Source organism: Mandrillus leucophaeus, unplaced genomic scaffold, assembly GCF_000951045.1.
Source record: "Mandrillus leucophaeus isolate KB7577 unplaced genomic scaffold, Mleu.le_1.0 Scaffold145, whole genome shotgun sequence".
Taxonomy (NCBI): domain Eukaryota; kingdom Metazoa; phylum Chordata; class Mammalia; order Primates; family Cercopithecidae; genus Mandrillus; species Mandrillus leucophaeus.
In genome coordinates, this window is record NW_012101421.1 from 141046 (window position 1) to 168828 (window position 27783).

General features: G+C 35.9%; 1 protein-coding gene across 1 annotated transcript in view; it reads right to left on the bottom strand.

Moving 5' to 3' along the window:
• The window catches only part of DSC2 (desmocollin 2), a 28749-nt gene extending 4057 nt beyond the window's left edge, over nt 1-24692 (bottom strand). Inside the window, exons 1-13 of the mRNA XM_011974365.1 lie at nt 24613-24692; nt 23135-23334; nt 22050-22169; nt 20460-20615; nt 18495-18639; nt 17404-17570; nt 13479-13613; nt 12723-12908; nt 10274-10530; nt 10025-10167; nt 4879-5103; nt 1856-2092; nt 1007-1131 (exon numbers count right to left, since the gene is read on the bottom strand). Of these exons, the coding sequence (XP_011829755.1) occupies nt 1007-1131; nt 1856-2092; nt 4879-5103; nt 10025-10167; nt 10274-10530; nt 12723-12908; nt 13479-13613; nt 17404-17570; nt 18495-18639; nt 20460-20615; nt 22050-22094 (1821 nt within the window). The 5' untranslated portion in view covers nt 22095-22169; nt 23135-23334; nt 24613-24692. The remainder of the gene's footprint in view (nt 1-1006; nt 1132-1855; nt 2093-4878; nt 5104-10024; nt 10168-10273; nt 10531-12722; nt 12909-13478; nt 13614-17403; nt 17571-18494; nt 18640-20459; nt 20616-22049; nt 22170-23134; nt 23335-24612) is intronic.
• Nucleotides 24693-27783: the final 3091 nt, after the last annotated feature.

Sequence of the window (27783 nt, forward strand, 5' to 3'; positions counted from 1 at the left end):
AAAAAAAAAAAAAAAAGCCTCTTAGAATACTGTACAACTTTAATTCTTCAATCCTTCCTATATCTCACACCTCAAAATAAACACTGTTGTCTCACATATACTTACTCTGTTTAGTTCAAATTAATTCCTTTTTACCTGACTAAAGCAGAAACAGAAGTAATGATCAATATTTCCATTTAGTATCTAGTTCAGTTACATTTCAACTACATCAAAAAGAATAAAACTATAATTGCCATAAAAATCTTGACTGCAATAATAAACCCTTGCCATCTAAATATATATGAATAAACTAGGCAGGGAAAATAACGAGAACGCTAAAGCTTTGGCCACTAGTTATTTACGTTGCGTTTCTGGAAACTCTAACATTATTTAAATTTTTGTTTTTCAGTACCTTCCTGGATACTGTCATGCTTTTGTTTTCTAAATCTTTCTTGCCCTAGTCATCAATTATACTTCTTATAGGGTATTTACTTGTTCCTCTTCCACATATTGAGCTAGAAAGCAAAGTTGGAGAAATGGCCACTTGCTAGCATTGCTATTTCATATATTTGGCCTCAGGCTCTTTCCTAACCCATATTAGAGCCAGAAAGAATCTATTAAAGTTCTTCCCACGATGATCAAAGCTTGTAGTGATTTTATTGTTGCCAGAAAAAGTGTAAAACCATGTTGGTGAACTGTGAATAATTAAAAGCAGCATTTTTACAGCACAAACAGCAGTTGAAATACATACAAAAGACAAGGCTTAAAGTTGAAACCATGAATCATTTGAAGTAGAAATAACAATGACATATTAAAGCGTTTTCACCATTTAGTAACACACTATGGTCAAATTTGAATACCATATATCGCCATGTAAATCAAAGTCATTTTATCTGTTTCAGGGTGACATTCTATGGTAAATTGCCTGATACCAAAAGAACTTTTCTGAGAAAAGGTAAGTTTAGAAGGAATGTGCATTATAAGCAAATTCATCCTTTGTATTTATTTAAAAACCCAGATTACTTACCACTTTGTCATCTCCAGGAGCTTCTGTGTTTGATACAATTAGGTTCTGCTGGGCTAAATCATCAGGAATTACTTTCGGTTGTTTAGATATCCCAGAAGCCCCACAGACTAGCGTAAACAGGATGCCTGGAGGAAGAAAGAAATATACTTGAGTTTATCATAAAATAACGTGAAGTTATGTACAATGGTTAATACACAGATAAATCATAAATTAAAAAGTGCATATTAAAAGGAGACAGCTTTCCTGGGATTGCTTATGTCAAAGCAGTATACAAAAGTTTAAATAGATATGCTATTTAAACTTTTAAACAGATATGCTATAATTATGTTACATGTTCTGTTTCTGCATTGAATTTTATGTCTATGATAACTGGGAAGACACTAGAACTATACATAAATGCACTTAAAATATGTAAATTAAATATATTTATATATTAAATAAAAATACAGCTACATGCAAATGATCAGCTATAGGAAATAGCACTGATTCTTAGAATGTGTCTTGAAAGTTGCCAGGCGTGCTGGTTCACGCCTGTAATCCCAGCACTTTGAGAGGCCGAGGTGGGCGGATCACTTGAGGCCAGGAGTTAGAAACTGGCCTGGCCAACACAGTGAAATCCATCTCTACTAAAAGTAGAAAAAATGAGCTGGGCATGGTGGCGCACACCTGTAATCCCAGCTACTCAGGAAGCTGAGGCATGAGAATCACTGGAATCCGGAGGCGGAGGGTGCAGGGAGTCGAGATCACACCACTGCACTCCAGCCTGGACTCTGTCTCAAAAAACAAAAAGTGTCTTCAAAGTTACTTTAAAGGGTATTATTTGAATTTAAGAAAAGACTTAGGACTTACAAAAGAGCAATGCTATGCCCAACAATATTGCAAGGATGGCCCACTTTCCAAGTTGTACTCCTCCACCGCTAATCCTTGGATCTGCACGATGTGTGCAGTCATTTTCGGTAATGCAGTCACACAGTGTAACATCCAATGAAGTGACACTGGACATGCCAAGTCTATCTCTCACTGTTACAGGTACTACATATGAGCCAAATGCAGGGTCATTCTGATAGGAAAGACGTGCTGCTGTATCTGAAAACATAAATAAATAAAACCAAGCATTATACAATGTCACTGATTTCTTCTGAGCATAAATAACTCATTATCTGATAGTTATCATATTTTCCTAGAAACAGATATTCTTGATGGGATGGCACAGCTACTAGAAGATGCTAAATGTGAATGGATAGAGTAGTTCCAATCTATACCCATTGCAAATATATTGCATATAAGAGTTTGTTTATGCTGCCTCTTAAAGTCTTTTGGCTTTTGTAATAATATATTTTATTTGTCTGTAAACAAATCCTTCCTTTCATAACTAATAGACTTGTTAATAGTTTCTACCATATCTTGAATATATTTAATTAAAGCAGTGAGTGTACATTTTCTTTTACACATGCTTCATTGAAGTAATAATCTGAAATTCTGGATGTTTTCCTTTACTTTGTTTTCAAAAATTGTGCCAAATAAACATAAATCCTTGTGACTTACTGTCAGAGACTGATTCTGACAACTTAGAACACCCCTGACAGTGACTACATTAGCAGGTCATGAGTCACACAGCTGGAGCTGTATCTCCTGGTCCTAAAGGATGAAGGGACCAACTGCACATGTCTTAGTTTTGATGTAGTTTTCTTAGATAAAGGCTAGAAAATATCTAGAAGCAAAAGCTCATACCGATTCTTTTATGGCTTCTATGGTGCATAAGCATGATGATAGGGTTTTTACGCTCATGTGTTAGACGTACCTCTCTCAAACCTTATTACAACATCAGTACATTACCTGTATGACATGAATTTAGAAGAAGAAAAAAATAATAAAAACTAAAAAAAATTTTAGAAGTCAACACAATCTTGGTTTCGGAGGCTAGATATACTACTACTCTAAATGCAGATACCTGGTGCCATAGAATAATCCCTCTCTCACATAACTTCCCAGCATGACATTCTTATTTTCTGCATAGTATCTGAAGCTCTAAATACAAATTTGAGTGCCTAGGTAAAAACACATTGAATTAAGTCAATTTTAAGAGAAGTCACAGTTAACCCATTAAGTCTATTGTGTAAGAAATTATAATGAGACTAGCAAAACCAAAACTTATAATTCCTAATGTGCCATGATGTATTACATGCATTATCTCATTTACTCCTCCAAATAATCCCTTTTGAGTAAATTGATGCTCAAAGACAAAGGATAGCATGGTCAGATTTACATAACTAACAAACAGTGGAGAGCCAGCATTTGACACTAAGCTTATCTGACTTCAAAGCCTCTCTGGGGTATGTTCTTCTTAAAAGTTGGGTGTTTCCCAAGCTTACAAATGATTACCCAGACAAGTAAATCTTTAAAATAAGAAAGATTTTGACAAACATACAGCTGCCAAAGTTTTATTTTGCTAAGTAAGACTATTGGGAAAAAAGTGCCCACCTTCTATCAACACTATTTAAAAATGAATATCATGACATAAGTAGAAAAGAAAAAAAAATCTAAGAATAAAGTTAATTCTTCCTGCCAACCCCAAAATAAACTGATAACCCCCCTGAGACACACACACACAAACACACACACACACACACACCCCAGAATATTGTTTAAAAAGCTGAAAATCCTGTTAGTTCACAGAGCAGGATCCAAGACATAGTGGCTTAGCTTATTTCTACAAGTCTTCATTTTTCTTTCCTCATCCTGTTCTCCCTTTACGTTCCCTGACAACCTTTCTTTTCTAATTTGTCATAACAGGAAATTGAGGGATATTCACTCAAAGCATGGGGCTGAAAAACATTCAAGGGCATTTGAAAAGCAAGCCCCATTCAGTGGTTCTAGAGTCACGAAAGCTGGTAGACCATGACGCCATGGTCCATAGGCAGTGTGAGCAGGAGATGGGTAACATGTTGAAGAGTTAAGGGCCAACTAGGGAGTGAGGCAGTGGTGATAATGTAGACAGGTTGCCTTCATTTTTGCCATACTTTTCACTGTAGATCCTTCTGGGCTAAAGACAAAAGTACGGATGGGGAACCAAGTTAGGGGAGAATCCCAAGGAGAATACAATAGACACGAAATAGTCAGAAGTCAATACAGTGGCAAAGAGGAGAGAGAATGTGGTGGACACTGCGGGGTATATCAGATCCCTTTTCAATGAAGGACTTACATCCCAGCTGCTTGGGAGGCCATCAGCACCTTCCGTGATTGTGCCTTTTTGCCATGGGCAGCCCACATACAGTGATGGAGCAATAAGAGAGAATAGGGGACCAATTCAGCACCACTCTGAAGGCCCATTTAGCTCAGACAGCCCCTGGGGTTCACCAAGGTTGTCATTTGGCTTGTGCTGCAGCTCAACTTCTCTTTTTGTCTAATCCTACTTCTCCTCCTTTCAAAGCTACTGATCTCAAGCAAATTCCTTAGTCATCATTCTGCTTGAGATGCCCTGTCTCAGGGTCTGCTTTCTGGAGAGCCAACCAGTAACATCTGAGGACTCCCTTATGACCTAGGAAACTATAAAGAAACCTATGCCAATGGGAGGTACACAAGTTAGGAAGTGATTGCATTAGACCCAGTCTAAGAGAGAGAGAGTGTGTGTGTGAATGTGTGTGTGTGTCTGTGTGTGTTTGGAGTGGGAGTGAGAATTCACAACACACCTAAGGGAATCTCGGCATAGGATTAGAGACACACTAGAGAGACCTACTCCCAACACACAAAAACTGAGAAACTTTCATTGGTGGTTCCCACATGGTGAATTTTCTCCTATTTCATACAAAAAAAAATAGTATTGCAGACACCCTGATGTTGAAAAGGACAAAGCAATTTTCAAAAATATATACCATTAATTTTGTTCAGTCTCCATATTCTCTGTACGTCTGAAGTAGAACTCTCCAGACTAAAGTCAAAGGGTGGGCCATTGATGGGCTCATCAGGATCAACCGCAACAATCTCCGCAGATGACATGGTGGGTTTGCAGATGATCACTGTCTTCTTAGGTATGAATGGGCCGTTATCATTCACGTCTTGAAGGATAATGCCCAGTGTCCCTGTACATGTTCTCCCTGCTAGATAAATGAAAATAAAAATACTTTTTTTATGTTTTGAGTTTTCACCACAAAATTATGCACTGAAAACATTGAAAAATATTTATTAAGCACCTATGATGTATAAGTTACAATGATAAACAGTCACAAGCTATGTCCTCAGGGAATGTTAAAAGAAAAATATTATTACTTTCATATGGGTTGCACAATGACTGCTATTAAGATGTGTTTATTCATTTGCTAAATTATTACTGCATTTTATTAGAGGCAAGTTTTGGCTGATTTGTGAGAAGAGGAAGGAAGAGAGTATGAATGAGGATACTTCTGGCATATGTAAAAGCACAAGGAAATTCAAGGACATGGAAACGCACGTTAAACATACCCATGATCTGGAGACAATGACAGGAAAGGTAGACAGGTGGAAGCTGACACGGAGCAGGAGCTAAGGGTCTTTGAAAGCCAGACTAGGGAGCTTAGAGTTTGTTGGATAAATAGGTAGCACTTAGGTTTTGGAGCAAAGAAATTAAAGTTATATATTGGAAAGGTTGTAACAAAAATAGTACATGGGAATATTCGAAGGGCGGAAGACTCCAGGAGAAGAAAATTACTTGAAAACTGAAATAATCACTGTGGGGTGTAGCCTAAGTAATTCATCTATCTGTATATTCAGTAGAAACTTACAGGATAGGTGGGGCGTGGTGACTCACGCCTGTAATCCCAGCACTTTGGGAAGCCAAGGCGGGCAGATCACCTGAGGTCAGGAGTTCGAAACCAGCCTGACCAACATGGAGAAACCACCATCTCTACTAAAAAGACAAAATTAGCCAGGCATGGTGGCACATGCCTATAATCTCAGCTACTCGGGAGGTTGAGGCAGGAGAATCGCTTGAACCAGGAGGCGGAGGTTGCCGTGAGCAGAGATCATGACATTGCACTCCAGCCTGGGCAACAGAAGTGAAACTCTGTCTCAAAACAAAAAAAAAGAAAAGAAAAGAAAAGAGAAAAGAAAGAAAGAAACTTACAGGATAACTACTTTATATAAAGAACTGCATTGGAAAATCTGGGGGATTCAAAGCTGAAACAGCCATGGAGCCATGCCACTAATTAGTAATGCAATTATGAAGTCTGAGGCCGAACACAAGCCCAGGAGTTCTGTCTCTAAATCGCTCATTCTTTCTGTTTCAAAAGAAGGCTTTCGACACTACAGGTGGAAAAGAGAATTAAAAAACCCCGTGCCACCCACTGCCTGGGCTGTGTCTTATATGAAGCTGCCAACCTCGGGAAGCTCGGAGATCTGAGCACAGCCCTGAAGTCACAACCTCAGCCAGAGCACCTGAAGCACAGCGATTAGATTCATGATACAGCCAGCGTCATCACGGGTCAGGAACACTAGGCCACCAAGTTAAGAACTGGTTCTAAACCATGAGCCACAGAAAAAGAGCAGGTGAAGGCAAGTACAGGACTAGTAGTTAATATGGGCAAAGTGAGAGAGAGGGAAAAAACAAAAATGGAAAGCAAAGCAAACACTTCTCATTTAATATAAGCCTGCAAACTAAAATTCCCAGATAATCAAGATTAACACTAAGAAGGAAAGCCAACAAAAGCACCAGTCAAAAGATTAATTCATTCTATGCAAGACGTCTCTAAAACAGGTATGTTTAGAATCTTCAAAGACATAAAGACGGGTAACCAATTAAACAAGAATGAAATTACAGCTCAAATTCCAGCAGAAAATAAACAGCAATATTCACCTACCAAGGATTCTAGAAAAGAGAATAGACAGAATGGCAGAGAAGCAGTATTTAAAGAGATGAATAGCTGAAAATACTCCAAAATTAAAGAAAAACATGGCTCTTCAGATTGAAAGTTTTCTGACTGCAGAACTAGACAAATACAAATAAATCCATGGCATACACTTTGTACTAACACTGTAGAACTCAACTATGGTACTATAAGAGCTACCTCAATGTATTACCTACAAAAGGACAATCACTAATTGACAGAACAAGAAGCATCAGCAAGAAGAGATGCCAGAAGATAATGGGTTAATAGCTGCACAGTGCCACGGGAAAGAAGCTGTTGACTCACAATTTTAAATCAAGTCAAAGTATCACTTAAGTATGAGGCCAATATTAAAATATTTTTCAGAACAACAAAACTGAGAGCGTTTAAAATTCACATTCCATAAATGAAAAAAAAAAAAAAGTTAAGGATGTACTTCAGCAAGAAGAAAAAAGAACTAGGAGAGAAAACAATGAGAAGCAGGAAACAATGCAACTACCTTCCATTTTTGGACAACTTCGAAAAAGAGTATTTACATTAGAAAAAGGAAGCAGGTAGATATATATTTCATCTATCTGGCATATGTTTCTATTTACTACAGCAGAATAATTTCTGTCTCTCAGCTTCTCCTATTCTCATGTTATGTGGTGCTACCTTGCTCTCTCTGAAAATTGGGACTGCTGGTTGTCTCGAACATTTCTTTCCCTTTGAGTCCACACACACAATTGAGAGCACATGCCTTACCTATTGAATCTGGTTAATTGTGCTATCTTTAAAAATTGAACTCTATAGTGCTTGCTCTTCTACAATTGGGATAAATACTTCAGTTTCCTTCCAGTAGATGTTTACAGCTGCTCACTGATTAAACTCCAATTTTTTTTTTGCACATTGTGATTAATACTGACATAGAAGAACATTTAAGACCTCAGATATCTAATCCACTGTTTCATAGCTGTTTTTCATCTGTTGATGAGTTACATTGAGTTACATACTGTTTTATTCGTTGGAATGTCAGCATAAAATGCTCATCTTGTAGTACTAACATAATTCTATATGGGCAAATGCTAATTCCAAATATGAAGTCACATGAGATGCACTATCCATGGTTTCACACTTTATGTGCATGACACTCTTCGGTCAAATGTTTTAAAACAGTTGCAAGTAACCCTATTCTAACAGCTGGAATAATACAATAGAAACATTAATGTCAAGCTCAACTAGATAGAGGTGATTCCTGGGTGAAACTGCCAACAGAATTTAGATCAAGAAGTTAAGAAGAAAAGATAAATTGAATTTAAAGCTTAAGAAATATATATGTTTAGGAGAGGGGAAGGCAGTTAAGACCAGAAAGCATGCGGGAATGTGTGGCCAAGTTTAGACATGGAAGCCTTGAGAGAGTTTTAAAAAGAGGAAGCAATTGCTGTGGAGACGTAGGAGGGCAGGAAGTGAGCACCAGCCCAGGAGAGCAGTATCCATGAGGAGAGGTTTCCATTAGGGAGTGGCAGGGAGAACCCAAATGAAATGAGCCAGTATAGATTTTAGAAAAAGGTTTTTCAAAAAATGACACACTTTTGTATGATCTCAGTTCATTCCATTCGCAAAGTAAAAAGATGTGGAATTACTGATTCACAATTCCCTCACAGACAGTAACACAGTGACGCCCACCCTCCTCAAAAGAAATGAAGAGCAACGGCCTCATTACACATTTATTCTATATCACAGTGATGATGAGCAGTTCCCCATCTCAATTCCCTAACAACTATTTGATTTCTCAATCATTTGAACTCCTCTGCAACAGAGGAGAAGGCAGAATAAAATTATAGGCAAAATTTCTAATTTCAGACAGCAATTTTTACCTCAACTGTCAATAAACTATTTCCCAAGTGCCGTTAAAAAAATAATGGATTTGAGTTTCATGTTACTTTGCTTTTCTTTTCATTTGCCTTTGACCAACAACTATTTCTTGGCAAAAAGACATGAGAATCTGAGGCCTTAAAGGACAGTCTTTTATTAGTTAAAGACAAATCAATAATGATTACAACTTTAGCAATTTAGCAAACTGAGTCATTTCTCATTAATTTACAGAGAACTGGAATACGTAAATCATCTTCCAAAATCACTTCTAAATTCTAATTTTGCAAGTTATAGTATAATAACTTATGTTTGGTATAGTTCACATATTTATTTTACAAAGACACAAAGTCCAAATTCATGTTATAGAAATTATATTTCATGCACCAAACGCATCTCACATATAATCATCATACTCATATTTCTCTCAATTTTATAGAATGCACAGAACATAATTTTACATTTTATATGACTATATGAATTCATAGTATTTGTCTCTCTAATTTTATAATATACTATTTATTTACCATGATCATAAATATACCATGAATTGTTTTAATATAATGTCTTTAATCAGAATTCTAACCCCCAAGTAAATTGTCAACTTCCTGTAAAAAGTTATAGCTATTTTCCAGGACTGCACCATGTAAGTATGTTCTCCCTGTAATGAACTTTCCTACCAAAGTGAACACTTTAAGCAAAATAAGTAGATACATTGAAACAATTTTTTTTTTTTTTTTTGAGACAGAGTCTCACTCTGTCATACAGGCTAGAGTGCAGTGGCGTGATCTCGGCTCACTGCAACCTCCACCTCCCGGGTTCAAGCGATTCTCCTGCCTCAGCCTCCCAAGTAGCTGGGATTACAGGTGTGTGCCACCACACCCGGCAAATTTTTAATATTTTTGGTAGAGACGGAATTTCACCATGTTGGCCAGTCTGGTCTCGAACTCCTGACCTCAAGTGATCCCCAGCCTTGGCCTCCCAAAGTGCTGGGATTACAGGTGTGTGCCACCACACCCGGCAGAAACAAGTTTTACTAAAATAATTTTCTCAATTTTTAATAATTTTAACTTTAATAAATTATGGTCTCAAGTGTTTCTATGAGTAAATTATTTTATAATTACATCTAAAACTGAGAAGGCTATTAGAAAGCAGACATGAGTTAACAAATTATAGTAAACTTCTTACTCAGTGAGAGATATGAAAACTGAATGCATGTACCCAGCTTTAAAACGTATACTGTTGGCTTAAACACTGAAGATGTATGTAGCTGAGGAATTATGTAGCTGGCTTAAAGACAAATTCTTACCTTGGTCTGATGCAAGGACTGTAATATTATATATGCCATTTCTGATGGTCTCTGCCTCTCTATCCAGGCTTCTGAAAACTCTGATTGATCCTGTATTTTCATCAATGGTGACCCACCCTGTTGGATCAGTTAATTTCTTATACCTGTTGGTAATGATGAATTAAAATAATAAAATTTATCATATGCTAAATTATAGCAATGTAACAAAATAAGCTATAAATTTTAAAACTCAAATAGAATGGTAAGTACCTTATGCCACTGCTACTTCTTGTTTCTGGGTCATATGCTTTATATCCATTGCTTGTTGTTCCCACTGCTGCATTTTCATTCATGCGAATAGTCTGTATTGGAGGGTTACACTCAGGGCCCTCATCCTGATCCCGTACATTAACAGTAACTGTTGCTGTGCTCATGGCTGATCTTGAACTAGCCTCTCTGGAAAATGGAGCTTCATTAACTACACCAATTTGCAGGATCACCTGTTGCTTTTCTTCATAATTCAATGGCTACAAAAGTAAATGTATTGAAAAATCAGATGAACTCATTTAATATTTGGCAATGCTAACGAGTATATATAATGTTACATTTGGAAATATGTAAGTGCTGTGTTGGGAATAACCACGAGAATATGAAACATATATCCAGTGATATGGTTTGGCTCTGTGTCCCCATCCACATCTCATGTCGAATTGTAATTCCCAATGTTGGGGGAGGGACCTGATGGAAGGTGGTTAGATCATGGCAGTGGATTTCCCCATTGCTGTTCTCATGATAATGAGTGAGTTCTCACACGATCTGGTTGCTCAAAAGTGTGTAGCACATTCCCCTTTGTTATCTCTTTCCTGTTGCCATGTGAGGATGTGCTTGCTTCCCCTTTGCCTTCTGCCATGACTATAAGTTTCCTGAGGCCTACCTAGCCATGCCTCCTATACAGCCTGTGGAACTGTGAGTCAATTAAACCTGTTTTCCTTATAAACTATCCAGTCTCAGGTAGTTCTTTATAACAACGTGAGAACAGACTAATACACCCAGAAATCCAGTGGCAGTGAAAAGAGAGGAGTCCTCCCACTGATTCAGTACTTGGGTAAAGCTGCCAAAAAAAAGACAGAAAATTGTTCTTCAATGGCAAATTTAAGATAAGTAGTATAACAGGTATTGATGAAGATTTCAGAGAGTTTTTTTTTTTTTTTTTTTTGAGACAGAGTCTAGCCTGTCTCTTATACACATCTAGATGTGTATAAGAGACAGCCCCTGCCTCCCAGGTTCATGCCATTCTCCTGCCTCAGCCTCCCGAGTAGCTGGGATTACAGGCGCCAACCACCATGCCCGGCTAATTTTTTGTATCTTTAGTAGAGACAGGGTTTCACCATGTTAGCCAGGATGGTCTCAATCTCCTGACCTCATGATCCACCCACCTCGGCTTCCCAAAGTGCTGGGATTACAGGCATGAGCCACCACGCCTGGCATTTCAGAGAGTATTTAATGAGGGTTCCTGGATGTTAATACATGAGATACTTCTTTAGGGGATTCATACTATAACCAATAGTTATTTGCTACACCATAAATTTTAGGACAGCTTGTCCTACCCTCCTAAGATGAATAAAATTATTTGTACCTGGTTTGAGGAAGAGAAAAAAATGGGTAAATTTTTAAAAAATGTTTTTAAGGGGAGAGAGACAAGAAAATACAAAGCTTATGGGCATCATATTTTCTTTTTTTATGTGTGTCTTCCATTCCAGTTCCTGTCTTAAAGACAGGAACACATTTAATAAAAGGTTTTATTTTATCTTGCCTGATACATAGTTGTAGTGAGAATTAGTGAAACCATGTCCCAGAAGACAGAAATGTTTTCAGGTCTTGGACTTCACACAGATAAATTTCCTTCTGAGAATACCAAGGATTAGAGGAGGGGTTAGGTGAAGAAAGAGGCAAGATTTAAAGGAAATTTCTTTGCTATTTTAAAATAGAGAAAATAATATAAAAACATCAGCTGATTTTCATCATTGTAAGGAAAATGGATTCATCATTTTTTAATCCATGCTCCTTATGAACATATACAAAAGGAAAATGGCATAGACCCACTGTAAAACCATATTCTAGTTAAAGATGCAACAGAAATAAGTCTATAAATTTGTCCAAGGCCAAAGGAGCTCAGATTACTTTATGCACTAACTCTGGCTCCCGGAATAGTATTAGAAAGAAGTTTTAGAAGTGTTTTCATCTTTGAATGATTGAGGATTTTCATTCTGAACCTGTATGCTAAGGATGTAATATATACTGAACAGGATGAACAAACCTACGAATAACCTCTCCATGGGGCTGACCAAGAATAACTCTTCGTTTGGGAAATTCAGTAAGTAAGTGAAGGCTCCTTGGCCCAAACACAGAAAAACTGGACTAGAAAAAGTCCAGAACTGTCCCAGTGGCATCAAAGCTGTGCTAGTTTTTGAACTGTTTAAAGATATTAGTTACAAAATAGATATTGTATTATATGGACTTTTAAAAAAAATCATGCCTAAACAAAAGATTATCAAAAACTAATATATTCTTCCCATTATATATGAAGAACACAGCATTTACATTTACTTATATATCTATTTTATTCCTACATTTATCAGAATTCCTTTCTTTCCATTAAATTCTAGCATGCTATTCCATAATATTATAAACTACAAATAATGTTCTAATTTATTCTTACCTTAACTACACAGAGAATTCCTTCATTGGTTTTGGCATCTGTTACAATTTTAAAATTTCCATTTTCATTGCCCTTTAAAATGGTATAATTAGCTCTCCAATTAGCAGTATTCACTAAGTCCTTATCCTCAACAGTAACTCGTAAAATTTCCACATCAACTGTATTTTCTTCCACTGATGCCACATACTAAAATAATAAAAGCAAACAAAAAATTTCATTAGTAACTCTCACAAAAATAGAACACCATGTGAAGTAAATCCTATTCGTCTAATTTCCAAAGTACTATGTTTACATGATTTAAAACCCTAGTACTATACAACTTTTCATGTCATTGGGGTACTTCATTTGAAATCACGAGGGGTGGATGGGGATATGCATTTTTTTTCTTTTTCTTTTTTTTTTTTTTGAGATGGAGCCTCACTGTGTCACCCAGGCCGGAGTGCAATGGCCCAATCTCAGCTCACTGCAACCTCCGCCTTCCATGTTCAGGCAATTCTCCAGCCTCAGCCTCCAGAGTAGCTGGGATTACAGGTGCCTGTCACCATACCCAGCTAATTTTTGTATTTTCTGTAGAGAGAGGATTTCACCATGTTGGCTAGGCTGGTCTCAAACTCCTGATCTCAGGTGATCCACCTGCCTTGGCCTCCCAAAGTGCTGGGATTACAGGCGTGAGCCACTGCGCCAGGCCAGAGATGTGCATATTAAACAATTAAAACTGGTCTATACATTTTTCTTTAATTAATATCATATACTTACAGAAGTACGAGTAAATGTTGGCAAGTGGTCATTTACATCACCAATATTAATGATACAAGTTGAAGTTGTCTGTAGACCAAAATATTGACCGTCCATGTCTTGTACTTTTATTTTCAACTGGTATTTGTCAATTAACTGAAAACAAAAAAAGAATTTAATTATTGGGTGAAAGCACCAACATTATAATTGAAATCTTACTTTACACTCCGTAACTTTTTTGCACTAAGAATTTAAGAAGTACATTATTACATTTCACAGCATTCATGTATTAGAAGAATTTTCTCTCACTAGTAATTTTTCTTTTCTTTTCTCTTTTTTTTTTTTTTTTTCCTGAGACGAAGTCTCACTCTGTTGCACAGGCTGGAGTGCAGTAGTGCGATCCTGGCTCACTGCAACCTCTGCCTCCTGGGTTCAAGTGAGGCAGGAGAATTACATTAGGAATTTTTAATCAACTTATGAAAATTGAATAGTTTCTCAAATTTCTAGTGCTATTAACTTACAGAATATAGAATCAGTTGGTTTTGTCTTTATTCAACAGAAAAAGAAGAGCTATTTTGCCATAAGTGCATTTAAAACTGCCTGGTAATTAATCAAAACCTTTCTCTCATAGCCAAAGTACATCCTTATGTTCAAAAATATAGATAGCAATGACTCTTATAATGGTCTTTTAATAAAACAATAAAATGAAATTTCTTCCTGCAAAAAATACAGATTTTAAGGGTTTATGTTACATTTATTAAGAGATCATTTAGGCCGGGCGCGGTGGCTCAAGCCTGTAATCCCAGCACTTTGGGAGGCCGAGACGGGCGGATCATGAGGTCAGGAGATCGAGACCATCCTGGCTAACACGGTGAAACCCCGTCTCTACTAAAAAATACAAAAAACTAGCCGGGCGTGGTGGTGGGCGCCTGTAGTCCCAGCTACTTGGGAGGCTGAGGCAGGAGAATGGCGTGAACCCGGGAGGCGGAGCTTGCAGTGAGCTGAGATCCGGCCATTGCACTCCAGCCTGGGCGGCAGAGCGAGACTCCGTCTCAAAAAAAAAAAAAAAAAAAAGAGATCATTTAAATTGATATGAACATAAAGTTCTGGGGCTATGTAGTTTTTTCTTTCTGTGGAAAACAGAATCTGGCTCTTAAGGCTTTCAATTTATCAGATACTGTTGAAAACTCATCACTACCTTAAAAAATGTTCTTAAACATCTAAAGCATTTAAATATTTTAAAGTGTTTCTCCTTATAACTTTCATTTATCATAAGTGATTGAGATATGGGAGGATTAAAAACAATACAGTAATAATTCTTTCCGGACTGAGCATTAGGAGACTTGGGTTCTATTTCCAACTCCAAAAATAAGAGACACAATCTTGGGCAATTGGAAAATTCACTTTGTCTAGGTTTCTTCTTCTATAAGATAGTAATGCTTACTTTTCCCACCTAGTTTATCTCCTTTCATAAGACAAAATAGTATGTTAAAATCTATCCTCACCTTCTACCTAGAATGTTCACCCTTCTCTTACAAAGATTCCTCACTTAATTCCATCACCTCTGAAACTTTCTTTTCCTCAGGCATTATCTAAAATAAAACCAAATTTTCTCTTGATCTTCCTGCTTTTTACACACGTAATTTTCCAAATTTACTCCTCCCTCATAACCAATCACATATGTAGACTTTAAAAATAATGGCCTTATTTCAACTGAAAAATTTTAAAACATCATGCTACTGTACCTTCAAGAAGGAACGCATATTTTGTTTTTAGTGAACTGAAATTTATTGGAAATAATTAACTGGCTAATGAAACAAGGAAATGAAGTTTGATACCCTAAGTATTAACTTGTGCTATCTTCAGGTGGAAAAGAAATTCTGATGTTTACAGGGACTAAAAGGTTGTAGGCAACTGAAGAAAACCGTAATCAAAAAGTTACTAGAGAGCACCACTGGGTAAACTCCTTCATTGGACAAGTGTTTTCAACTGATTCTTTCAGAAGAATCTATTCAAAGAAAAGCACTTCTGTGGTTGTTTGGTTTGGGAGCTGAACAAGCTGTTGAGTTGTTTCCCCCGCCCCCTCCCGCCCGCATTGAACACTGTTTTCACATAGACATCTATGGCTATTCAGACTATAGTTTTATGAAGGCATTTTGTAAAACATAAAGTTAATCTGTCACTTCAGGGAAAACAACTATTTGTTGCCAATGATAAATTGGAGTTTTCAAACAAAAATGAAAATCTTGGAAAACCTTTATCAACCAATGTGATATCAATGGAATTAAAGAGGTGATCTTTTTGATATTATTTAATGGAATGTGTCAATATTTGGAAGCTCTGCATTACTTAATGAACCAATATTTTCCAAATGACCAATGCACAATATAGAATGATATATTGGTAAAATGGTAGCTCACAGCATAAGATAGAGCAATGAATTTTAATGTAATAAAGTACAAAAGGCCATTGGTGAGGCTTCAGAGTCCACATTACCAAAAACTTTTAGGAATCTAGCTACTCCTTGTCAAGTTTTCATGTAGTATCAAAGAATAATATCCACAATGATCTGTAATTATCATTAAAATACTCCTCTCTTTTCTAACTTTATATCACGTCAGATTGCATTATGCTTCAGCTAAAACTACACATTGTAACAGACTAAATGCAGAAGGAGATGTGAGAATCCACCAGTCTTCAGCAAAATATTAAAAACATTTGGGAAAATGCATAACAATGTCACTCTTCCCACTAAATTGTACTATTTTGGGAAATGTACTTATTTTGTAAGTACAAAAAGAAAAATAAGTGTAACAATTTTTACTGTTATAAGAATTTTAACTGTTAACATGTAATTAATTTATTATTTTTAATATTTAAATTAATGTATAATTTAAACTTTCCTTAGTTTTAAACATTAATGAGGTAATATAGATAAATACAACTAGATAAATAAAAGATCTTTGGGATTTTCAACAATATTTAACATTGTTAAGGGATCTTGAGATCAAAGCTTTTGAGAACCACTACCCTAATCCATGAGGGATAGACGAAGGAAGAGAAAATTAATCTGAAGATTTAAGATTTAAGATTTAAGAATCAAATAAAATATCTGATAAACATCTATTACTGTATTTTAAGATTAAGGATTATAAATATAGTAAATAAGGATACAGAAATTGCTATAAGAATTTAGATGAATAATGCTTCATGGAGGAGGTAATAGTTGAATAACTAAGTGAATGAATTACTAAGCTACGGTATTGCAGTAGAAAGAGACAGAATATAGATATAAAACAATCTAGGAGGTAAAAACATGCTTTGGGAAGTGATGTGATTCAGGTGGGCCAAGAGACATCAAATACAATTTGGAGACCATGACTCCAAGGTGACAATAGAAAATGATTAATAGAGAAAGAATATATAAATGTCTTTTTAACTAGAAAACATAGAAAGGAAGATATGTTTAGAAGAAAGAAGACAAGTTAAATTTTAGATTTATTACATCTTAGGTACCTGTCAGACATCCAAATCAAGATTTCTAGCAGTTGATTGAAAATGGGAAACCAGAGATTAGAGAGACATAAACTGTCTTTTCATCTATGTAAGTGGTAGAATGTAGATGAGATTATTGAAAAGATGATAACAAATTTCTGCATATATTTAAAAGGTTCACTTTTCATATTTGACATTTTGGTTTAATACTGTAAATACATTTATATTAGGAAATTTGATTGTATGAAACATACAATTCATAAAAGAACGAATTAGCAGTTCGAAACCAGCATACTCCAAGGTTATTTAGTGATCTCTATTAACATACATAAAATAATAATGTTTCTAAAAAAAGATTCACAACATACTTTTCAAAAACACATCTACAGGAGTTATACAGGTAATACTGAATAGCCACGTCATAATCAGGTTTTATTAATGTTTACGTTACCTCTCTGTCTAGCTGAGATGATGTTGTGGTGATCACACCTGTAGTTGGATGCATAGAAAATAGGGTGGGTGATGGTGGCACCTGCCCAATGATGGAGTACTTCAGGCGTGTATGCATTGTGTCAGGCTCATCTTTGTCAGTTGCACACACTTGTCCCACAGTAGTGCCTACAGAAGAAAAGTCCTTTTTAATCTCCAAAACATTGGCATGTTCTATGATCCCTTTATTTCATTCCTCTTCACCCACCTCAAAAAAGCTCTGGACCACATTATTACATAGCAAAGTCATCGCTTTTATAAATTTGCAGACCCCTCCATACAGTATCACTTCTTTTCAAATATTCTGGCATACTAGCATTTTTGAATTGGGTGATCATATTCATATTTACTGTATTTAATGTAACATTTTATAAATGTTGGTACTATCCCTCCATGTATTTTCAGACTAAACAATTCTGATTATTCTATTACCTTTCTCTGTTTGTAAGCCTGTGCTTAGATTGATCATAGGAGTCAGTTTTCTCTAAAACTGCATGGTTCACTTAGACCTTTCTAGAGAAAATCTCCAAAACTGTATTCTGACTTTTAGCTAAAACAGACCATTTTCACAGGACTGAGAAAATGCTTGTATTATTCTCAGTGACTTTAATAATCACGCCCAGAATACTGGCGATCATTTAATCCTAGAGAACATCCATACGTATCTTTAAGACTACATCTCCAATTAGTGAAAGACTTATTCTTTTTGGGCTATGTTCTCTTACATCCATCCTTCCATAGGACAACAGCATAACATTTATTAACTCCTATTTGATAGACACTGTGCTTGGCATTCGCTGTGTATTGAGCTTCCCTTAATCTTCATAACAATCTGGAATACTGATAACCCATTTTACAGATGAAGAAATTAGACTTGCCAAGATTAGGAAATTTGCCCAGGGTCACACAGCTACTGAAACGCAGAGTAAAATTGCACCCAGAGTCCATTATTCTTGCTGCTGGGATATGCTGCTTCCCAATGGACAAAGTGAAACTAAATGTATGAACTGAAACACAGTTAATTTGCCATATATTGTTTAAGGAGGCACTCACCCACTCTGCAATTTTCAAAAATTGTAAACATATAAGTTTCTTCTGTAAAAATTGGGTAGTTATCATTTTCATCCTCTATTTTGATTATTAGGGGCAATGGAAGTTCTGGGGTATACCCATCTGGAGTTGTTGCAAAGGCAATTATCTGTGAAAAGAGTAAAAGAAGGAGAAAAATGAAAATAATCTTTTAAAATGAGGTATGCTTCAAATTCACTTTGGCTTTAATTTGGAGACTGTTCAGGATTACAGTGTGAGTCTCACCATTTGTTATTGTTTTGGGATATGGATATAATTTTAATGCCAAAGAGGTGCCTAATTTCATGATTTAATATAGCATTTTATGTTTAAATTTACCTGTTTAAATTTATCAAAGATAATTTTAGTTTCTTCATTATTGCTATGCTGTTGTTCATGAGTGTAACAATTTTTACTGTTATTTTCCCAAACAGCCTTGAAGACTTTTTTGTTTTGCTTTGTTTGAAAGGTTCAGGTGCATGGATTTTAAATACAACTTTCTGGATCCTTCTGAACTTGGGATCCTGTAGGATTACAAATTCTCCAGGTATAGTTAACGGGGATATTATCCTATTTTCTACTAATGAGGACTGTAGGCATATCAATGGTTACATTTGGGTTAAGTCTTTTCAAAAGAATTTTTAATTTAAAAAGTGTGAATCAGAAATGAAGCAAATGAATGGTGGTAAATTGTGGTGGAATACAGTTTAATTTTTTTGTTTTTACAATATGAATTTCAATACCGATTTTCTCATAACAGCTATCATAAAAAGGCCAGAACATCCTAGGTACTTAGAAGGCCAGGCCATGGCAATTCTAAACCTAAATACTTTATTCAAAGTTTGCCTATCTTATTTGATTGATTTGTTCTTCTAATGAATAATTAATTCATCCAAAATAGAAATAAAATAATTAAAACCAACTTAAGCAAAAAGACCAAGTCCTGTTGGGAAATCAAACCAGCATTAGGTTAAATTCTTTCATATTAACTCGCTTTCCAGCAAAGGAAGTTAACCAGATGATTAAAGGACTGAGTAAGCTTAGGTAAGCACTGTCACACTCCCTACCTGCTCCCCATAAACTAACGTTCTCCCTTTACCAAGGTACTGAGGTTTACTTAATGACTGAACCTCATTTACTTCCTATGGTATCTCCATACTATAAAGAGGTTCACAGATTTTTGTGTGCCAACTAAGTAACTGTTCTTGGCTGGGCACGGTGGCTCAGGCCTGTAACCCCAGCATTTTGGGAGGCCGACATGGGCAGATCACCTGAGGTCAAGAGTTTGAGACCAGCCTGGCCAACATGGTGAAACCCCATCTTTACTAAAAATACAAAAAGTTAGCTGGGCATCATGGCGCACGCCTGTGATCCCAGCTACTCAGGAGGCTAAGGTGGGAGGATCACTTGAAACCAGGAGCCAGAGACTGCAGTGAGCAGAGATTACACCACTGCACTTCAGCCTGGGTGACTAAGGCAGACTCTGTCTCACAAAAAAAAAAACAAAAAAAACAAAAAAAAACAAAAAACTGTTCTTCAAAGTGGTACTTTTGTGGGGGAAAAAATAAATAGTAAAACCATAATACCAGGAACAATCTAATGGAATGTAAGATTATTTATTCCATAAAAATATTTTTTGTTTCAAGTCAATTCTGTGCTATTAGGGAGTAGCCAGAGCACTGGTGATAAACTCAGAAAACAGAAAAGGTTAAATGAATTGCAAATGAGAGATAAAATGGTCAAGCATCATCATTACTAATACAGGACACACGCGGGCGCCTGTAGTCCCAGCCATTCGGGAGGCTGAGGCAGGAGAATGGCGTGAACCCAGGAGGCGGAGCTTGCAATAAGCTGAGATCGAGCCACTGCATTCCAGCCTGGGGGACAGAGCAAGATTCCGTCTCAAAAAAAAAAAAAAAAAAAATACAGTACACACATTGTAGACTTTACCTCAAAAGATTCATACTGCTCACGATCTACAGCACGAGTACAATACAAGTTTCCGGTGTCTCTCTCCACATAAAATAAATTCCGAGGTTCTTGGTCAACTCCAGGACCTCTTATGGAATAGTATATGGTATAGTTTTGGGCTGTGTCAGATTGAACCTAGAAAGTAGATAATATATACATGAGACAAATCTTTACTTCAGCAGAACTTTCATCTATATATTTATGAAATCTCATTGCCATTTTATTAGTTTAAATAATTGCCCTTATTATTATTATGTATATTAAAAAAAAAAGCAACAGAATAAGAAAGTCCAATTGAGAAATTTTAAGAGCAAGGCATGAGTAAAATAATGTAGTGCATCTTAGTTCTCCAGAATAACTAAGGGAATATTTGACAGGATAGATGGTGTCTATACATGGAAAAAACACTTGAGACTTTTCCTGTCTTAGAAAGCAAAGTATTCTGAGCATGGAAAATTATTCTGTTGTCAATGTTTTAAAAAACTGAGTTTTTATTATATGTAACGTAACATTTAAGAATAGAGTTTAAAGTGTACTGTCTGCAGGGCAAAAATGTGGACAATAATTTCCTTAATGAGTTTTTTGTTCTTTGCCAACATCTTCCTTATAGGAACTGAGTGGAAAAAAAAATATGAGTGAGAATAGAAATGGAATAATATTTTGGAATGTGTAATATTCTGATCTTTGATTCAAAAAGCAAATTTCCTCCAAGCTGTGTTCATCCACTCAGTAACATCCTGACTATCTTTATATCAGGATAACAGACACAACTGTTTTCTAAAGATTTCTCAATTTTAATATGCTCTTCTCTCAGCTGTATTAAACTTATTGGTGGGGTATAAAAAGGATTCTCCCTTGCTATATCAAGAACTTAGGGAAAATAAACCAAAGTCATAGACTGAATGTAGTAGCCACTAGTAGTGGAAGAAGACAAGAAGGCTTGCTGGAGTTTCTACTGCAAATTTTAAAAAGACAGAGAAAAAGAGCCAGGCATGCTTAGCTCATGCCTGTAATCCTAGCATTTTGGGAGGTTGAGATGGGAGAATCATTTCAGCCTAGAAGTTCAAAACCAGCCTAAGCAATATAGTGAGATCTCATCACTACAAAAAAAAAAGAAAAAAAAGAGAGAGAGAGAGAGAGAGAAAGAAATGTGGATCCAGTGTGATTTCAGATGTAGATTCAAGAACAAGAAATAGAAAGATAGAAGGGCCTATGTGTCTTCCTCCTTCGTGGCATTTGGACTTTCATCCAATTTTCTCCTTTATTATGAAAGAGAGTTTTGGGTTTTCTAGGCTATTCCTAGGCTTGGCGATACCCTTGCTGATACGATAATTCATTAAGGAACCATGTGTTTGAGTGCTACAGTTTTATGATGGCCTTTGCAAGCTGAACAAAAGTATATGCAAGTATAAAGAGATATATTTATACCCTTGTATGGAAACATATTATACACGTACTCATTCACTCATATATTTATACACAACTATTATAAATAACTTCATACTCAGTGTCATAATGGTAAGTGATGGAAACTATAGACTTCCACAGCAGAAAGAAAGAAAACTGTACCTGTTGAAGGAAAAGTGGAAAAGGACCCAAGGAGTTTTCTAGCATCGAACAAGGAATGGGAGCCCATCTTCTCTTAGCGCGCCTTAGAACTGTTTCTTTAGTTTGTCTTTTCTTTAGGACCTCAATTCATAAGACAGGAAAAAAATAATAAAGTCAATGACTACTTTATTCTCAAACATTAAACAATGACACATCTTTCTCCTTTCATGAGGATTAGCTGGGGAGGGGTGAGACCGTGGGAGTGTTTGAAAACCAAACTAAACATCAACACTGCAAAAAGATAATGAAGAAGTAACTGTCCTAACTGTTATCACAACAATCCTCTTGGGAAAATGATTTGGTGGAAATATGGATGAAAGAGAGATGGAACTGGAAGCCTAGAAGCAAAACTGAAAAAAAAAATTACTGTTGCCACATTGCCATGCAAAAACAGGGGAGAGAGATATGCAAAGAAAATAAGTGTGTATGTGCCCTTCTAAATTTAGCACAAGCAACTTCCACTCACCAGCAACTAGGCAGAGCCAGGGAACCAACAGAGAGATCTGTGTCAGAATGAGGAGAAAAACACGGTGACAACTCTCAAACTGCTGCAGTGAGGAATGGCTAATGGTTGAATAAAAATTATTTTGATCTTGGGTGTCACAACACAATAGCATGCATGTGGTCCAAACCTCCTCCTAAAATAATCATCATGTTTTAAGACCACAGATTATGCTAAAATAAATGCAAAAAAAAAAAAGAAAATATTTTCTTTTCTTTATCCAGAGTTTCAAAACTTGTTGTTAGAAATCCATTCTATGGTAAAGCTCAAAAAAAAAAAAATGCGCTTTGTGTCTAATCTCACATTCCCATGCTGTACCTTATCCCAATTTCTCATTTTATGTCCCAAAAGAAAAGGAATGACAACCCGAATGAACCATGTTGCACAGCCCTTTTCCTTTTAAACACTGTGAAGCTGACTCATGGTTTTCATTCTTTTTGAAGCCAAACTATACCATATCCTTTCTGATTTCATATCTTCCCTGGCAATGTCAATTGTGTCTGAAGAAAAGACATCATTTCTTCATTTATGTAGCCTTGTATACCTTTGTTTGAGGCTCCAAAAAGACAAATATTTTCTTCTTTTCTTGGTTCTCAGTGTTGGAAAGTAATATGGTAAAACTTCTCTTCTCCGAGGACAATAGAATAGTATTTGTTGTATAGACTGAACCATCTTCCAAAATTTGGAAGTCAGGATCACTTGAATGAATTAGATTTGCAGCTGTAAAGCACTCTTTCAGGTTAACTGTAGAAAATATGCACAGCAATCATTTTTAAAGTAAAACATAGGATATAGTTTTAACAGTAATGTATGCATGTGGGGAGAGCCAAAAACTTAAAATTAATTATACTGGCACTTGTAAATTTTTGCAAGGACACATAAAACTGTATGGTGTATTAAGTTGTGCTTAAACACTTACATCACTTCTAATACCTACTTAACATTCTCTTAAAGAAGAGACATTTGCTCTGAAGTAAACATATGTGAAGTCCAGTGTTTGCATATTTAAATCAAAACCAAAAAAAGTGTTTTCTTTATCAACAGAAATCAGCCATAGAGTAATACCTAAGTACACCTGAAGTTACACAGAATCTAGCAGCTAAAATCTGCATTTACTAAAAGGAACTATTACTAAATTCTTTACATCTATTGCCAAGCAGTCATCACATTTTATGCTATCATTGGTTTGATCTTTTCTCACAGTTTTGTGAAATAATTTAATTGATAAAAAATAATATGTGGAAGTAAGTACAATACAGAGTGAAATATTTAAGAATAAAAATCCAAAAACAGTACCTTTAAACTAAAAAAAATACTTTCAATACTATTTGCCAATTTTTTAAAGGCATGTTAAATGTCTTTATCTTTCCTCTAATGTAAATGTTAATAATTATTACTCAAGTGAAATATTTTTATCAACTTCATATAATAATGTTTTCCAAAAATAACAATATTCCTTTCATTAGAATGACACCACATGTATTACAAATGATAATATACTACGTTAGTTTTATCTACTAGTTCCAGCGGAGTTATCATTCTAAAAATTACACTAATTTTAAAATATCACAGCGAATCAGGATTTATTTTGTGTATGAGTGTTTTTATTTTATTTTGAGTTCCAGGGTACATGTGCAGGGTGTGCAGGTTTGTTACATAGGTAAACACGTGCCACATTGGTTTGCTGCACCTATGAACCCATCATCTAGGTATTAAACCCAGCATGCATTAGCTATTTCTCCTGATACTCTCACTCTCCCAGAACCCCAAACAAGCCCCAGTGTGTGTTGTTCCCCACCCTGTGTCTACATGTTCACATTGCTCAGCTGCCACTTATAAGTGAGAACATGCAGTGTTTGATTTTCTGATCCTATGTTAGTTTGCTGAGGATCATTGCTTCCAGCTCCATCCACATCCCTGCAAAGGACAAGATCTTGTTCCTTTTTATGGCTGCATAGTATTCCATGGTGTATATTTACCAGAGCAAATCAGGATTTATTACAAATTTTAGGGCTTCCTTACCTCTACCAATAAGTTTCTCAGCATCTAGTTTGGAGGGAACATATAATGTCACATTTTTGCAGGCATCACTGGCAAATATTAAAATCTAAAAAATGAAAAAAACAAATATGCATAAAAAGAAACCTTTAATGTGTATACCATTTATATAAATTATAAATTTATATATTATATACACATAAAAAGCATGTAATACTTATATAAATATTAATTATATTACAATTGATTGACTACACTAATTAAATATTAATTTTAAAATATTTAATTAATTAAATAGAAACATGAATTTATTTTTGTAGTCTTTTTTTTATTATTATGCTTTAAGTTCTAGGGTACATGTGCACAACATGCAGGTTTGTTACATATGTATACATGTGCCATGTTGGTGTGCTGCACCCATCAACTTGTTAGCACCCATTGACTCGTCATTTACATCAGTATAACTCCCAATGCCATCCCTCCCCTCTGTCCCCTCCCCACAATAGGCCCCAGTGTGTGATGTTCCCCTTCCAGTGTCCAAGTGATCTCATTGTTCAATTCCCACCCATGAGTGAGAACATGCGGTGTTTGGTTTTCTGTTCTTGCGATAGTTTGCTGAGAATGACGGTTTCCAGCTGCATCCATGTCCCTACAAAGGACACGAACTCATCCATTTTTATGGCTGCATAGTATTCCATGGCGTATATGTGCCACATTTTCTTAATCCAGTCTGTCACTGATGGACATTTGGGTTGATTCCAAGTCTTTGCTATTGTGAATAGTGCTGCAATAAACATACGTGTGCATGTGTCTTTATAGCAGCATGATTTATAATCCTTTGGGTATATACCCAGTAATGGGATGGCTGGGTCATATGGTATTTCTAGTTCTATAATTACATGTGATTTATAATTATAAATCACTTTATATAATTATCAATCACTTTATATAATTATCAAAATAAAAACATTTTGGAGAAAGAAATCAGGACAAAAGTATATCAAGGGGAAGAATAAAACAACATACTGAGTTCTAGCTTCTTCCTGCAAAAAGCTTGTAAACTCAGAGAATTATGTATGCTCTTCAGCTTTGTTTCCTATACTGTAAAACAGATGTAATAATAACTTCACTGATTAGCTCAGTGACGATCCAACAACAGCCTATGTGAGAGAGTGCTGAAAACTATCAGGAAGGCAGCACAGGTATATCCATAGGAAAGAGAAAACCAAATTTACTGAGGCAGCAAACTGTTTCAGTACATTCTTAATTGCCTATGAGATATGATACCAAATCAATAATATACTAAATAAAAAGTCAATGCTTTTAAAGACAAACATTAACTTGTTGCCATGAAGTGATGATGGAGAGTATTTATGTGTTACTCCACACGATAGGCACATAACTTTGAAATATACAATTATTTTGAAGGTGTATCTTCTCATAAATAAAAGTTAAGTTCATTTTACAAAATAATTTACTTAAATTTTTTTAATGGTTTAGTGATTCATGGTGAACCAAATCCAATGCAACATATACAAAAACACACTGAAATTTAATTTTGTTCTGACTGAAACTTTACAATGGATGTTTCTCAAAGATTCACATTCTTTTTTTCTAGTTTTACAAACATCTTTGACCAAAAGCAAGACAGTTAACTAGCATTTACACTGTTACTTACAAAGTTTATAAACATAAACTAAAATCATCAAAATTTGGATGGAAATGTTTATTTTTAATATATATTAAAGACTCTTTAATTATCCAGTTTTAATTACACTTGAAGGATCGAATAAAGCAGAGGTTGTGTTTCATTTGGAGTGTTGGGATAGACACAATAAAGACATTCATTTTGAACTGGAAATCAAATGATATGAAGAATTTTTACTGGCTGCATAGCCAAGAGAGAATAGGAGTAGAATCAGATGATTCCGAAGATTCCAGCTAAAGGTGATTGGAAGAATACATTCACTTATTCATTCAACCAACATTTACTGGTTGCTTACTAAGTGCTAAACAGATTCAATGGCGAGAGCAGTGAACAAAGCCAAGTCCTTGCCTCACAAAGATTACATGATAATAAGCAAAAGAAATACAAAAATGCACAAATGTCACACAATGCCAAGGCAGCAAGAGATAAATGTCATGACAAAAATAAAGCAGGGAGAGAGGGTGACAACGAGAATACCTGAGTGTATATGAAGTGAGGAACTAGGAAAGAGTCTTCCAGGTGGGGCAAGAACCAGAGTAAAGACCCTGGAAGGAGACTTGTGTATTGCAGGAACAAGGTGGTCACAGTAGCAGAGCACAGTGAGGGAAGAGTGATAGGAGAAGAAAACAAAAGGACAGTCAAGGGCATATGATGTAGGGTCTAAAAGGTCATGGTAAGGAGCACAGATTTTGTTCTGAGTGCAAAGAGAGGCAACAGCATGATGAAGCTGTGGAGTGGCGTAAACCGATATTTATACAGAATCACTCTACTAGTTATGTGGAAAATAGGTTATAGAAGAGTAAGAGTGGGAGCCAGGAGACTGATGGGGAGACTACAGCAGGAATCTAAGACTGGGGTAATGGTTACTTGGGCTAAGGTAATAATGATGGAGAAGATGAAAAATGGTTGGATTACGACAATTCTTTGAATAACAGTATTTTGGGCATCCATCCATTCAGGCATGAATTCAACAAATACTTATTGAATGTGTATTATGTACCACATACAGAGCAGTAAACATGGTCCTCATGAAACATTCAGTCCAAGAGTAAGACATACTTGTAATTTCAACAAAGTAAGACGAATGCAATGATAAGGAAGTACAGGGAGCTACAGAAGAGCTGAGGGAATAGTGATGTCTAAAAGCCAGGTGAGGTCACCTGAAGATCGGCTACAAGTGAGACAGGCTAAGAGGAGGCAGAGCTTAAATGTTGCAAACAAAAGAATGGCATATGTGAAGGCCCAGAGATGGCACAGACCTGAAGAAGAAATCTGGAATGGTTGATATGTGTACCAGAGCGGGGGCAGAAGTTTAACATGGGCTCAAAGAAGTGGGTGTGGGCCAAATTTTGAACGGCATTAGCAAAACACATGGATCTTTTTTCCCAATGATAATAAGAAACAAAGACTTACTTTAAGCAAATAAATTAAGTAAGCAGCTTTATGTTTGAATGTGATAGATCTGTCCAATGTGGAGAATGGAAATA